This window comes from Pelodiscus sinensis, chromosome 21 (assembly GCF_052426305.1).
Source record: "Pelodiscus sinensis isolate ZL-2025 chromosome 21, ASM5242630v1, whole genome shotgun sequence".
In the NCBI taxonomy this organism is placed as follows: Eukaryota; Metazoa; Chordata; order Testudines; family Trionychidae; genus Pelodiscus; species Pelodiscus sinensis.
This window is the reverse complement of record NC_143072.1, coordinates 12,091,080-12,106,233: the sequence shown is the minus strand read 5'-3', so window position 1 is coordinate 12,106,233 and position 15,154 is coordinate 12,091,080. Positions and strand designations below refer to the sequence as shown.

Here is a 15,154-nt window from a genome sequence, read left to right as displayed (position 1 = left end):
AGGGCAGGAGCGCGCGGGTAAGGAACAGCCGGCGGGCGAGATGGGCCTGCCCTATACTCAGTCGCTCGCAGGGCGGCAGCACGCGGGTAAGGAACAGTCGGAGGGCGAGACGGGCCTGCCGTAACCTCAGCCACTCACAGGGAGGGAGCGCGCGGGTGAGGAACAGCCAACGGGCGACACTGGCCTGCCGTAACGTCAGTCGCTCGCAGGGCGGGAGCGCGCGGGTAAGGAACAGCCGGCGGGCGAGATGGGCCTGCCCTATACTCAGTCGCTTGCAGGGCGGGAGCGCGCGGGTGAGGAACAGCCGGCGGGCGAGACGGGCCTGCCGTAACCTCAGCCACTCACAGGGAGGGAGCGCGCGGGTGAGGAACAGCCAACGGGCGACACTGGCCTGCCGTAACGTCAGTCGCTCGCAGGGCGGGAGCGCGCGGGTAAGGAACAGCCGGCGGGCGAGATGGGCCTGCCCTATACTCAGTCGCTTGCAGGGCGGGAGCGCGCGGGTGAGGAACAGCCGGCGGGCGAGACGGGCCTGCCGTAACCTCAGCCGCTCGCAGGACGGGAGCGCGCGGGTAAGGAACAGCCGGCGGGCGAGACGGGCCTGCCGTATCCTCAGCCGCTTGCAGGGCGGGAGCGCGCGGGTAAGGAACAGTCGGAGGGCGAGACGGGCCTGCCGTAACCTCAGCCGCTCGCAGGGCCGGTGTGAAGGCCCCCAAGAGCTCAAGGTGGGGAGAAGCCTCTGCAGTGCCCCTGGGAGGGGTGTCTGGGTGCAGAGAGGGGAACGTGAGGCAGGGCGTGCTCTACTTGTCGGCCATTTGGTCACAACTAGAAGCCTGGGCTGCCCCTGGCTGTCATGCTGGTGCCTGGGGCAGGTGAGATCTGCCGGAGCCAGCCGGTGCCCTTCCCCCTGCCCTGGTGTGCACTCCCTCTGCATGCTGCGGGCACGTTCTCTGGCCCTGCCGAGGCACCTGGAAGTCCTCGGCCTGCTCTCACAACACGCAGACGGGGGGGTGGGGACTCCTGTGCTCTGAGATGCTGCTGCATACACAGGCAGGTGGGTAGTGAACAGCACAGGCTCCGTCCGGCTGGCTGGGCTGTTCTCGGTCCCGTCCCGGCTGCACTTGGGCTTGAGCTGCAGGAACCGAGTGTCTTACCCCCGAGGAGAAGATGGCCGGATTCCCGCTCTCCAGCATGTCCTCCAGCTCCTCACTGGTTGTGGTCCTGCCAGCTGCAAGGAACAGAGAGGGCAGGAATTGAGAAGGGCAGAAAGCAGCTAGGCATAGCCCAGGGCCCTGCCCCTCTGACCCTCAATCCGGCAGACCCCGTGGCGAGCCTTTGGCTTTGTAGACTCTACGGGCCAGGTCTGCTTTGGCCAGAGGCGCACAGGTGCTGCTGGAAGGCGAAGCAAGCCCCGGCCTCCAATGCGCTCGAGAGCAGTCACCGACTGGCCTGGCGCCAAGGCCCCCTCCGTATAAAGAGCAAGGAGCGTCTCCCATTGTCCCGGCCAGTGGCCAGCAGGAGCTGGTATCTGCCACGCTACCCCCTGGTGTGGATGTCTCAGAGCACCGACGCTCCCCGGGCAGCCCTGAGCCAGCCAGGGGCCCCAGTCCACAGGGGCTGGGTGCTGTTTGTCCATAGGCTGCTCTCCGGGCTGCCGTGGCCCAGACTAGGGCCAGTCGTGTCCAGAGAAAAGGGGCAAACCTAAGCGTCACGGCCCTCTCTAGAGTGACTCTCCCCGGATCCTCACTGGGGTCGCCTTGCCCCATGTGGCCGTGACGCCCCCACCAACACCGCACGGTGACTGCCCCTCCTCTAACACTGTGCTGACAGGGCCAGGGCCAGGGTGCAGCGGGGTGGGCCTGTTGCTGTCCTCTGCCCGGGCAGCCCTCTGGCTTGCAGCAGGGGTCAGAGCAGAGCCCAGGCCTACAGAGCCGGGAGGTGGCTTGTGAGAAGCTGTTCTCTGAGTGCCACATGGGAGCGGCCAGGCAGCAGAGCTGGGCAGCTTCAGCCTTCCCCGCAGCACCGATTCCAGCTGCCTGGTTTTCTCCCCGCGTCGGGGAGCCAGGCTGGCATGCACAGAGGGTCTGCACCGGGGACCTTATCCCCGTGATCTTTGGCTGACCTGCTCTGCAGCTCGGGGCGCCGCTGACACCAGCAGCAGTGGCCTGGCTAAGGGAGGCTCTACCTCCCGGGAGGAGAGCTCTGGCCACGGGAGGCTGCCTCCTCCTGGTCCCTGGGGCGCGACGTTCCACCACGACGGAGCCAGAGGGGCCACGCTTGTGATGGGACTCTGGGAAAGGCAGCAGCTCTTGGGGAGGAAGGGAGCAGCCTCTGGAGAGCCGGCCCTCGTTTCAGGAGCCTGCTGCTGCAGCGCGTGCCTAGGGCCCAGAACCAGCGCCCTATGCTCGAGCCTGCCCCAGCCAGCCAGCCGAGCCGGGGTCGGAGCAGCAGCCTGTGGCTCCTCAAGGGCTGAAGAATGCACATGGCGAATGGCTCCCATTTGACGGGGGCACCCACGGGCCTTCAGAAATCCCAGGCCAGGCCTGGCGCCCTGCAAGAGACGTAACGGCTTGGAAAACGCTGCTCGTCAGCTTGGAAATGGGCGGGTTGGTGGAAGTTAAGATGTCGTGGAACTCAGATCTGCCCTGGCATAATGGTGAAGGGACCATTTACCAAAGCAGGGCTACCCAACACGTAGTCCGCAGGCCACACGTGGCCTGTCGCCCATGTGTGGCCCGCGGGGCGGGTTGGGTTCACGTGGGGCGGGACTCTTCGACTATGGCCACCACTGGGAACATGCTGCACAGCCAGGTCTGATACGCGTTTTAGTAGTTAATGGCCAGGCTCCTTCCAAGTGCTGGCACGGGCTGGAAAGCGGGTAGATGTTGCATTTTATTAATAGCAGCAGAACTGACTTCAATGGGGCCAGTGTGTTGTGTAGTCTTGCCTTCATCTTTGTATTCATGGCCATCAGTGTGAAAGAAGCTATTTGCATATATTTGCATGTTTATGCAACCACACTTAAGTTGCAGTCTTCACCATGTGCTGTGGGTATCACTGTGGCCCCCTGGGGCATCCAAAGTTGAATAGCCCTGGCCTAGGGTGTTATGCAAATGTCAGAAAAATCTACAAAATGTTGATAAAAAACCCAAAAGAACAAGCGAGAGAAAAACCCTACTGGAAACAAGGAAACTGGCTTCTTAAGGGGCTGGAAGGGACCCTGATAAACTGGCCAGGAACCCAGCTCTGCCAACCCTGAGAGCCAGCTGCCTCGTGAAATGCAAAGTGAGTGAGCAGAACTCACAAATAACACACGTGACTAATGGGACCTGGACACCTACAGAACTAGCTGTGTTTATTTGGGAGGAATGTGACAACGGGTGGCCAAATCAGTGCACAGCCCATCTGTGACTATTATTCACCTGCCTCTCTCAAAATATTAAATATACAGAAGTGAGCAGTGAGAGCCAGGCCCCTGTCGAAACGCATCAGGGAAAGGTAGCACTGAATGGCTGCTTGGGGTGCAGGGGGAATGGGGCCTAGGGCTCTGGAGGCCTTCGCAGCCGCATGCCAGCGCCCACCAGGTACCTCCCCTCGCTGCGCGGAGCAGGACGCCAGGCGGCACCCGGCCCTGGGAACGGCCCCAGTGCTGAGATGAAGCCCCTGCCGGGGGCTGACGGCCCCGCACTGACTCTGCTGCTGCAGGCAAGGCCCAGCTCCAGGCACTGTCCAGCATTCGACTGGCCGCTAGATTGGAGCCGGGTTTGGCTCCTGTGCACGACCCCCGCCTGGGGTAGCGGCCACAGAAGCTCCCTGACTGTGCTGGCGTGTCCTGCCGCCCCCTCCTGGGCAGAGAGAGGGGCTTCCAGGACTCACCTCCCTACGAGCCGGCTTCCCGCGGGGCCAGGAGGGGCTGACGGTGATTTCTCTGGCTGGCGCTGGCCTGGCCCTGCACTGCCCCCATTCCCCACGGCACATCGACTTCGCCAGCAGAAGGGAAACCCTCCATCCTTGTGGCTGAGCGCTATGTCTGCTCAGTCCCCCAGCCATCTCCCCGTGAACGGGGGAGGGTGAGAAACAGGCCGGTCACTGAAATCGCTTTAACTAAGTGCCCCAGCTCCTCATTAGGGTTGCCAGGTGTCCAGTATCGACCCGGGCAGTCCAGTATTTTTTCCTCCTGCCCAGTAAAAAAAAATTCAGAAAATACTGGACACCTAAAATGTTTTCTCCTGGCCAAGAGGCAAAATACCAGACACCTGGCAACCCTACGACACACTCGGCAATTGGGGCCAGCCCCTGGCCTCCCCCCGCCCCCAGACGCCCTGCTTACCTGGTTCTGCAGGGAAGCTGCAGTCTGCCTTGACCAACAAAACAACATGGCCACCGGCAAAAAGCCTAAAGACCAAGGGGACGCAATGCGCAGCCACGCCGCTGTTCCTATCCCTGTTCTGACTCTGCAGTGCTCTGAAAGGGGCCCTGCTGTTTGATTTAATTTTTTTTTCCTTAACTCTCAGAGTCCTTTTTTTTTTTTTGCTCAACAACTTTGGTCTCCCCCCCCCCATTTTTTTCCTGCAACAGAATTTTTTCCCCAGTGTTTTTTTTCTGAGGGGGGGAGTGTTCGGTATTTTTGGTTAAACCATATGGCGACCCTATTCCTCGTGCAGGGTGGAGCTGATGTCTCCATGAAACTCACACGCTTTGCTGGTTAAAGGGAAGCTTAGCCCGTGTTCCTGGCAGGCGGAGAATCATCCCCCTGAAGTTCTACCCACAAGCTCACCCTCAGCGCCCCCACTGGGATCTGGAGCCGACAAACGGAAGTTCAGGAATTTCCTCAGGTTTCTGCTCCTCCCTCCACCAGCCGCAAGGGTCAGATTTAAGACCTTCCATATGAACCCATGCCTGGGCCATTTGCAGCCCAGAGGACGTGGGAGCCTGCCCGTACGTCTCACGCCCACACTGGGAGGGCCAGCGTTTTGTTCCCAGAGGCTTCCCTCCCCTGCCCCTGGGGGCTGATAGCAGCTCTTGAGCCACATGTAGACACACAGCCCGCGCCCAGGGAGACCCACGGAATCTCTAGCTTTGCAGGGAAAGTGAAAATCTTCTCCCAGCCTGGCTCAGACCCAGGTTCACGGCCTGGCCCTGGGGAATGCCGAGGGAGCTCACATCTCACTCCATTTTTCTACTGGACGTGAGCCAGCCCCTGCCTGCAGAGCTGCTGTCCCCTGCACAGCTCGTGCCCAGCTACCGAGGCTTGGCAGAAGCCCGTTGTGGTTTTGTCATTTGTATTGATCACAGCGAGTTTGTCTTTCCACTTGTTTGGACGGCTAGCTGTTGAGAAGCGCCTTGCGCGGGGGGGCGGGGGCAGACACCAAGGAGTAATGTTGAGGGACATGTTACAGGTTTCTGAGTAAAAACAAGAGGAGCCCTGTGGCACCTTGAGACCAACACGTTTATTTGGGCCTAAGCTTCCCTGGGCTGGCACCCAAAGGGCAGCAAAGCGGGTTCTAGCCCACGAAAGCTTAGGGCCAAATCAATTTGCTACCTGCAATTCCCGCTGCAACGCCTGTCAGCTGCTGCAGCAGAACGCCAAGCAGTGTCTGAGCATTCACAGAGCCACCCCGAGGGGTGCGGAGTTCCCCAGGCCCCTTTGACTCGTGCTGTCCTGCCTGGAACGATTTCTGCATGGCTCCGTGTGTGAGCAGAGCGTTCACGGCTCACCCACCTTCCAGCCGACAGATGAGGGGTGAGGAATAGTGCAGGGAGCTTTGGTGAGGATGCCAGCCTGTTAATGCCATTGGCCAGACACGGCCGAGGAGCCTCAGCAACGCGGCTTGCTAAAAGCAGGGCACTAATTAAGCAATAGCCCAGTCCCCGCGCTGAAAAGGGCTCCCTCCTCGCTAACTCAGCAGCTATTAATTGCAACCTCTGCACACCTCTCGCAAACACTCGACAGCCGGCTACCGGCGGCACAGCCCACGCGTGCAGCTTGTCGCCAGCATCACAATACACACAGCAGTCGCCGAGGAGACGGCAGGAGCAGAGTCGAGAGGCTGAGCCAGGAAACAGCTTCCAAGAGTTTCACCGGCTCCCTGGCCACGCTGAAGCAACCTGCTAGGAGCTGCCTGCCGCACTGGGACTCCCCAGACTGGTGCTGCAGCTTGGAGGGGCAACGCCTGCGGGGCAGGCCGGGGGCGGAGGGGGGTGAACGCACAGGCCCCCAGTGTGCCTAGGTTTCATAGGCTCTTCTGCCCCTTCACAAGGTCCATCCATAGCTACAAGGGGAGGCGCCGTAGGCTGCTCCAAACACACACAACGCCCCACATGTGCTGTATCTAACCAGGGGAGGAGAGCGCCCGGCCCCGTGGGCTGGGGGCAATGGGGTTGGCAATTGGTCACCGTGTCAAATCCAGCGCAAGCCGCGGGGGGCCTTTCGGAGGATACAGCTGCCACCACACAGAGCTGGGGCACAGGCAGGAAACGTGCAGGGACAGCAGGGGACCGGCAGCTGAGAGCAAGGTAACATCAACAGGAAATGAAAATGCGGCTGCACCAGATTTGGGGGCTCCCAGGAAAGGAGTCTGGGGTGTCAGCCCAACCCTCCCTGGAGCCCTCTCCCAAGGGTCCCATCACAACAGGCACCAGTTGGCCCCTTTGAGAGGCCCTGGAGACGGGATTCCTCCTGAGCCTGGCAGCCTGTACAGGGTCCAGTCCACGCAGACATAACCAGGCTCCTGTGCTGTCAACCGGCACCTCTCCACAGCCTGCAGCTCCCTCCCAACCCTGCCTCTTCTAGCGAGACTGTCTGCGTCCAGGCACCCAGCAGGCCTGGCTCTCCGGCAGTGCAAAGCAGGCCAATGTGGGCCTTGCCGGAGCCAGCCGCACCGAGAGCTCTGCTCTCCTGACATGATGCTACTCACTGATTTCCAGCTGCCTTTGAATCCTCCCTTTGCAGCGCTCTCGGTAGTCAGACTGGGTGGCGTTGTACTCGGACATCACCTCCACGAACTTGCGCGACAGCGTGGAGTGCTGGCGAGGGAAGCGTAGCAAAGAAAGTTGCGTTTTACTTAGTTCCCCAGGGAGAGCGGCCGTTCTCCGCTGAGCCTGATCCCAGCTCTGAAGGGCACCCCCTAAGCGGCTCTCCCCTGCCATTGCCAGCTCCGAGGGACCCCAGTGCAGCGCGCAGCCACCCGACAGCGTCTGCAGCAACATCATCTGCCGACGTCCCAAGGGGGCCTTCAGGGCTCTCGCCCCGACACGAGCCTGATGAGCTCGTACCTGCTTCTTGCCCTGGGAGCAGAGCATTTGGCAAGGCTGCTGGAAGGGAAACGGGCGCAGATTTAATGTGGCCACGCCCAGGCATTACGCAGGAAGGTGGCCAGACGAATCGCTGGGATTGGCTGAGCAGAAAGCTAAGCAAATGTCTCATAAGCAGAGGGACTGGAGTCCGAGCTGCTGCCTGCAAGGACCTCGGGGGGCACCAGAAGCTGGGCTGGGAGAAGCAAGGCAGCCACACGGACGACCAAGTGGTCAATGCACCTGCCTCATTCTTTGTGAATGCCCAGTGTCTGCAGTGCAGCAACGGCAGCGGGAGCCGTAGGAAGACCAGGTCCAGCCCCACTGACTGCAGCTCTGGAGCCCCTGCTGCGTGGCTCAGAGCTCCAGGGCCCCACCACATGGCTCACAGCTCCAGGGCCCCCCACCGCGTGGCTCAGAGCTCCAGGGCCCCCCCACCACATGGCTCACAGCTCCAGGGCCCCCCACCGCGTGGCTCAGAGCTCCAGGGCCCCACCACATAACTCACAGCTCCAGGGCCCCACCATCTGGCTCAAAGCTCCAGGGCTCCCCACCACGTGGCTCAGAGCTCAAGGGCCCCCCGCCACATGGCTCAGAGCTCCAGAGCCCCCCACCACGTGGCTCAGAGCTCCAGGCCCCCCCGCCACGTGGCTCAGAGCTCCAGGGCCCCCCACCACATGGCTCAGAGCTCAAGGGCCCCCCACCACCTGGCTCAGAGCTCCAGGGCCCCACCACATGGCTCAGAGCTCCAGGGCCCCCTGCCACGTGGCTCAGAGCTCCAGGGCCCCCCACCACATGGCTCAGAGCTCCAGGGCCCCCCGCCACGTGGCTCAGAGCTCCAGGGCCCCTCGCCATGTGGCTCAGAGCTCCAGGGCCCCCCGGCACATGGCTCAGAGCTCCAGGGCCCCCCGCCATGTGGCTCAGAGCTCCAGGGCCCCTCGCCACGTGGTTCAGAGCTCCAGGGCCCCTCACCACGTGGCTCAGAGCTCCAGGGCCCCCCGCCACGTGGCTCAGAACTCCAGGGCCCCCTACCACGTGGCTCAGAGCTCCAGGGCCTCCTGCCATGTGGCTAAGAGCTCCAAGGTCCCCACTGTCAAGGGTGGCTTATAACTATGGTGCTTGTGCCTCAGAGCTCTGGGGGCCCTTCCACGCCTGGTGGCTGAGAGCTCCCAGGCCTCCACCCTGGCAGCTGACAAGTCCGACTGCATCAGTCCCGGGCTCAGGACTGAAGCTGAAGAGGTCATCTCGGAGGCTGTGACTTCTCAGTGCTCCAGGGAGAGCGCTGGGCCAGGCAGGGACAGAACACTGCCCAGGACAGCTCCTGAGGCGAGCAGAGGAAACGCACCCGCACCAGGGGGCCAGGCCACGAATGACCTTAACCTGCATTCGGCTCCAGGGGTGGGGACGGAAATGGCTTCCCAGCCCGGGCGTGCTGCAGTGCTGGCCCGAGAGGAACACGAGCATTGGCGCAGCCAGGGAATGTGCCTGCTGGCCCCCTGCCTTTGGGGCGGGGAGTCCCTGAGCCAGCCCCACTGCAGCTGTCTGTCGGATTCCTAGTCCTCGTCCTGCTGTGTCCTGAGCCCCAGCTGCACAGCCGGGCATGGCCTGCCCCTCGCTCACCGGAGACGCGCTGAAGTGGGCACCCCGGAGCGGGCGCAAGGGCAGGCTCCAAGCAGAGACCAGGCCCCCTCACAGCCCGGAGGCGGCTCAGCCAGGGTCACGCTCTCGGAGGAGCAGTTCCCCAGTTTCTCTTCTAAACCTTCTTTTGCACACTCCCTCCCCCGTCTCTGCACGTCTGCGCGGCTCCCCGGGCGGGTGGCTCTGCAGCTTGCTCGGCCTTCGCTAACGCTTTGCAGCTCCCCCGGAACGCCAGCTCTAGCTCAGGGCACAGGTTGGGAACAGCAGGCCAGGCCCAGGGCTTCCTTTCTCACAGCCCCTCCAGCTCTGTTCAGCCCTGAGCGCCCCAGGACCACCATGGTGTGGCCCTCGCCACTGGAACAGTTCCCTTGGCAAACGGGCGCTGCTCTGCAGGAACTCAGCTGCCTGGGGGGCTGGCAGGCCCTCAGCAGAACAGAACACTCCGATCTGGGTAGCCTGCAGGCCAGTTTACAGGGAAGTGCTCCAGAAAACCTGGGGCTACGAAGTAACAAGACCCAAGAGGAATACAGACCCTGAGTACAGCTGGGCGCTCCCTGCAGAGGTTCACAATGGTCTAAAGGGGAAGGTTGGCTCATGCCAGCACAAGTCCTAGCCAGCACTGGGCAGGGTCCCAAGTGTATTCTAGGAAGACCAAGTCAAATTGCTAAATGAATCCATACCCAGCATCCGCGTCCCAGGTGCAGCAGCAGTCAAAAAGTAAATAGAACATCAGGAATCATCGGTAGGGATAGAGAATAAGGCAGAGAATATCTTATTGCCGCTATAAATCCATGGGCTGCCCACATCTGGAACACTGCTCACAGATGTGGTCGCCTCCTCGCCAAAAAGCTCTCAGCATTAGCAAAGGTTCAGAAAAGGGCCACAAAAATGATTGGGGGTTGGAACGGGTCCCATATGAGGAGAGGTTAAAGAGCCTGGGACTTTTCAGCTTAGAAAAGAGGAGACTAAGGGGGGATATGATAGAGGTCTATAAAATCATGAGTGGTGTGGAGAAAATTTATTTCCTTGTTTTTATAACACAAGAACTAGGGGTCACCAAATGAAACTAATAGGTAGCGGGTTTAAAAGAAATAAAAGGCAGTATTTTTTCACACCAATGTACATTCAACCTGTGGAACTCCTTGCCAGAGGATGTTGTGAAGTCCAGGACTATAACAGGGTTCAAAAAGAGCTAGATAAATTCACAGAAGTTAGGTCCATCAATGCCTATTAGGATTGGTAGGAATGGTGTCGCTAGCCTCTGTTTGCCAGAAGCAGAGAATGGGAGCCAGCGGCTGGATCACTGGATGATTCCCTGTTCTGGTCATTCCCTGTGGCACACCTGGCACTGCCCACTGTGCGAGGACAGGACTCTGGGCTGGACTCAGGACTTTGGGCTCGCCCAGTCTGGCCGTTCATACGTTAGAGTTTGTTCAGGACCAAATCTCTCCTCTGCCCATCACTTCTCCCTCTCTTCCACCTCGCCCCTCCCGTCCTCGCCCTCTGGCAGATGCCAAGCGATCACAAGGGCGCTGCCAGCACAGGGATTAGCACATGGACAGGCTCGGCCCTGTGCCTGCGGCCGTATGAGGGCAGGGGCTCTGCTGTACACAGCACACTGGGGCAGAGCTGAGTTGCTGCAGGTGTGAGTGGTGAGCACTGGCGGGGGGCCTGTCCCATAGCATTCACGGGACGCATGCACAGGGGGGAGGGGACCTTTGCCCCGAGTGACTGAGGGTCCTGTCCCAAGAGCTAAACAGCCAGATACATGGCTACAGCAATGCTAGAGCCCCCCGCCCTCCCTGGGGAACAGCAGCCCTGGGGCAAGGAAACATGGACGGGAAATGAAAATGTGGGTGCACCAGATATGGGGGCTCCTGGGAGAGGAGCCTGGGGAGTCAGCCCAGCCTTCTTGGGACACAATTCCTCCCCCAGCAGCCTCTCGGGCTGCCACGCCCCTTCCCTTGCATCACTGTGTGCAGCTTGCCCTGTCTCCCTGGTATATCTGAAGAGGGGGCTGGATCGTCCCCCGTTACCCTGCCGGGCCGGCCCGGTGCCAGGAGAGGGGCTGGATTGTCTCCCGTTACCCTGTCAGGCTGGCCCAGTGCCAGGAGAGGGGCTGGATTGTCCCCCGTTACCCTGCCCGGCCGGCTAGGTGCCAGGAGAGGGGCTGGATCGTCCCCCGTTACCCTGCCTGGCCTGCCTGGTGCCAGGAGAGGGGCTGGATCGTCCCCCGTTACCTTGCCTGGCCGGCCTGGTGCCAGGAGAGGGGCTGGATCGTCCCCCGTTACCCTGCCTGGCCGGCCTGGTGCCAGGAGAGGGGCTGGATCGTCCCCCGTTACCTTGCCTGGCTGGCCTGGTGCCAGGAGAGGGGCTGGATCGTCCCCCGTTACCTTGCCCGGCCGGCCTGGTGCCAGGAGAGGGGCTGGATTGTCCCCATTACCCTGCCCGGCCGGTCCGGTGCCAGGAGAGGGGCTGGATTGTCCCCCGTTACCCTGCCGGGCCGGCCCGGTGCCAGGAGAGGGGCTGGATCGTCCCCCGTTACCCTGCCTGGCTAGGGGAGGGGCTGCTGTGGTGTGTTCCATGTTGTCCACATCAATCCAATTGCCCAGAGGCCCTGCCTCCACGCAGCTGGCTGAGAGCTAAGGCGTGTTTGCTTCCAGCCATGCGCCTCCGTGGCCGGTACCTTGGCGTAGCAAGGGGAGGTCCACGCTGGGTGGGCAGAGCTCTGACCTGCCTCGCTACAGATCAGGTGCCTGGTCCTTGCTAGTGTCTCCCCCCTGCGATAAGCGGCCCTGAGCCTGGTCCCTTCCCACCATACAGAGTCCTGAGGGTGCATGAGGCCCCCGGCACCAGGAGAGGGAGCTGGCAACCCGGGCAACAGAGAGCCCTGGGTCCCTCCCCCCCCCCAGCCCCGGCCTGTTGCTCTGCTGGTTCTGTGGAGCAAGGGCCCTCTCCGTGGTCTCATGGCCACGCTGTCGGTGTGGAGCCTGGCGCTGGCTGTGAAATACCCTCTGCATAAGGATGGGGGTGTGGGAGCCAGAAGCCCAAGGATGGGGACATGCTGAGGCTCATTCCCGGGGCACAGTCTGACCAGAGCAGGCACCTCCGGCTCTCCCCCAGGGAGCAAGGTGAGCACCAAAACTGCACCTGGGACACAGAGCCCACAGAGCCAGGCCCGAAGCGATGGGTTCCTAGGGCCCAGCACCTCACGGGGCCGTGACCCCCCCACAGCAGCCACCTGCATCCCAGGAAAGCGCATTCGAGGGACTCAGCACTGGCCTCACAAGAGGAGGCAGCTTGGGGAGCCTCTTACGTCTGAGAGAGAACAGAGGGAGCAAGACACAGGTGTCACATTACCAAATTGGAGGGAAGCAGCCAGATCGCTGCTGCACCCCTAGGTGGGGGTGTTGGCCCCAGAAATTGATATGGGGGGAGCCATGTGGGGTATTGAATGGGAGCTTATTGTTTGTTAATCTTATGTACACTATTTATGTGAGTGTATAATGTCTGTGTGTGTAGGTAGGAATCTGTAATCTGTGTGGAAGCTGAATATTTCTGTGAATGTGGTTAAGCATGGCTATGGACAGGCTGAGTAGCAAAGCCCTGTAGAACAATGACTCTCAATAGGCTATGGACACACCCAAAGAATGGGATTTGTCACCTGAGGGCAGCCAGCAGGAAACATAGAGATTGGCCTCTGACCAGGTGACTGGCTGCATACAAGAAGAGGCCAGGAAGGAGTATAAAGAGGCCATGCGGTCGATGCCATTTGGTTCTCAGCTCAGCACTTCATCCCAGAGGCAGCACTGCAGGGATTGAAGAGCCCGGAAGACCTGTGAACCCATCCTGATCTCAGGATGTGCAATAAGAACTTTTAAACCAGCAGCTGCAACATCTCTGCTAGAGCCTGCATCGAGAACTGGGAGATTCGGTGCATGTAACGTACTGTACTTTAATAACCTTACTCTCATGCTTTTCTTTCTTGTAATAATAAACCTTTAGATATAGATTCTAAAGGATTGGCCCAGCGTGATTTGTGGGTAAGATCCAGAGGGTAAGTTGACCAGGGATCTGTGGCTGGTTTCTTGGAACCGGACAGAACTTGTTCGGGGTAGGTGGGATTGGGTGCTAGGACCCCCCACCCGTGTATAGGCCCGAGGCCATCTGGGGCACGGATATTGCTGGGGTGTCGGAGGGGTTTTGCTCGGGAGGCTTCAGGCAGGCAGCTGAAGCGCTCTGTGGGACTGGTTTGTGGCCTGTGTGGAGAGGTCGCCAGTCAGGGGGACTGTAAAGAGCCCCGGATTTGAGCAATTCGCCCTGAGCGGACGCCCTAAGCTGTGCCCAGACACGGCCCGGTCCGTCACAACAGGCGACATGCATCATGAGCAGCTGCTGCGCTCACAGCCACAGTCAGTGCAGGGAACGGAGCGGCGCAGCCCCGCAAAAACCTACCCAGCAGAAAGGACTTGCAAGGAAAGGGAAAGCAGCACAGGGTCTAAAACTGCTCCCACTTGCAGCAGAGACCAGTCAGCATGGTCGTCAACAGGTGGGCCCCTCCCCAAGGCTGGGCAGGCAGAGCTCTGGGCACAACGGCCGGGCCCCTCCCCAAGGCCGGGCAGGCAGAGCTCTGGGCACAACGGCCGGGCCCCTCCCCAAGGCCGGGCAGGCAGAGCTCTGGGCACAACGGCCGGGCCCCTCCCCAAGGCCGGGCAGGCAGAGCTCTGGGCACAACGGCCGGGCCCCTCCCCAAGGCCGGGCAGGCAGAGCTCTGGGCACAACGGCCGGGCCCCTCCCCAAGGCCGGGCAGGCAGAGCTCTGGGCACAACGGCCGGGCCCCTCCCCAAGGCCGGGCAGGCAGAGCTCTGGGCACAACGGCCGGGCCCCTCCCCAAGGCCGGGCAGGCAGAGCTCTGGGCACAACGGCCGGGCCCCTCCCCAAGGCCGGGCAGGCAGAGCTCTGGGCACAACGGCCGGGCCCTTCCCCAAGGCCGGGCAGGCAGAGCTCTGGGCACAACGGCCAATGAACGATGGTGCCAATTGCGGGCAGAGGAGCCGGGGTTGCTGGGATGCAAAGCGATGCTCCAAAAGCGACAAGAATGATTAAAGGTCTAGAGAACATGACCTATGAAGCCAGGCTTCTTGAACTGGGCTTGTTTAGTTTGGAAAAAAGAAGATTAAGGGGGGACATGATAGCGGTTTTCAAATATCTAAAAGGGTGTCACAAGGAGGAAGGAGAAAATTTGTTCCTCTTGGTTTCTGAGGACAGGACAAGGAGTAATGGGCTTAAAGTGCAGCAGGGGAGGTTTAGATTGGACATTAGGAAAAAATTCCTAACTGTCAGGGTGGTCAAATATTGGAATAAATTGCCAAGGGAGGTGGTGGAATCTCCCTCTCTGGAGATATTTAAGAACAGGTTAGATAGACATCTGTCAGGGATGGTGTAGGTGGAGCTTGGTCCTGCCTTGAGGGCGGGGGGCTGGACTCGATGACCTCTTGAGGTCCCTTCCAGTCCTATTCTATGATTCTATGAAAAGCCGCTGCAAGGGGGCTCCGGCCACTGCACTGGCAGCTAACACTCTCCAGCGTGTTTGCTGCAGCCCTGGCCTGCCAGCACGTTCCGTCTGCCAGGCAGCCACGGCCTCACTCGGGACAGGAGTCAGAGACATTGGAGAGGAGAGTGATTTCTTGGCAGTGAAACAGCCAATCGAATGACTCCTCATGCTAGGCCAATTCTCCAGGTAGGACCGGCCCAGCGTACAATTGTTCCTGACTTACAGTGTGTTCTCAGGGCTTTCCCCAGCCCAGTTTCAGGCGAGTCAGGCGTTGGGTCCATTACTATTCCGGGTGCCCCAACATCTAGTGCATCACATACTCGTATAATGCTTCTCCCGGAGCCTTTGCTCAGTTTCATCCCATTATTGCTGAGTCTAACCACGTGGTACCATCCCTCTGCCATTCTGCTCCTTTGCTTTTTGCACCCTCAAATATGTGGGTTTGGCCACCATCTAGCCCGAAGCAGCACTTCAAAGCTTTTAGCACAAGTTAGTCTCATGAGACCTGGGCTCCTAAGTGGCTAAGTCACTTTAGAAAATGTTACCAGGCCATTCAATTCCTGCCTGTCTGGGACTGGATGCACTAATGAATTCATGCTGCTCAAGACCATACAGGCTTTATGGGACATGATGCCTCATAGATTTCAAGGCCAGAAGGACCATCATGATCCT

The 15,154-nt window shown here is 60.4% G+C and overlaps 1 protein-coding gene across 5 annotated transcripts in view; it reads right to left on the bottom strand.

Moving 5' to 3' along the window:
* Positions 1–15,154, bottom strand: part of STX1A (syntaxin 1A) — a 204,492-nt gene that overhangs the window by 8,053 nt on the left and 181,285 nt on the right. For all 5 annotated transcript variants that reach the window (XR_012897117.2, XR_012897118.2, XM_075904977.2 and 2 more), the window contains 2 exons: positions 6,915–7,023; positions 1,152–1,225 (listed from right to left, as the gene is read on the bottom strand). Coding sequence is in view for 3 of the 5 variants with exons in the window: in XM_075904977.2 (XP_075761092.1) it covers positions 1,152–1,225; positions 6,915–7,023 (183 nt within the window). In the remaining 2 variants the exon portion in view is untranslated. The remainder of the gene's footprint in view (positions 1–1,151; positions 1,226–6,914; positions 7,024–15,154) is intronic.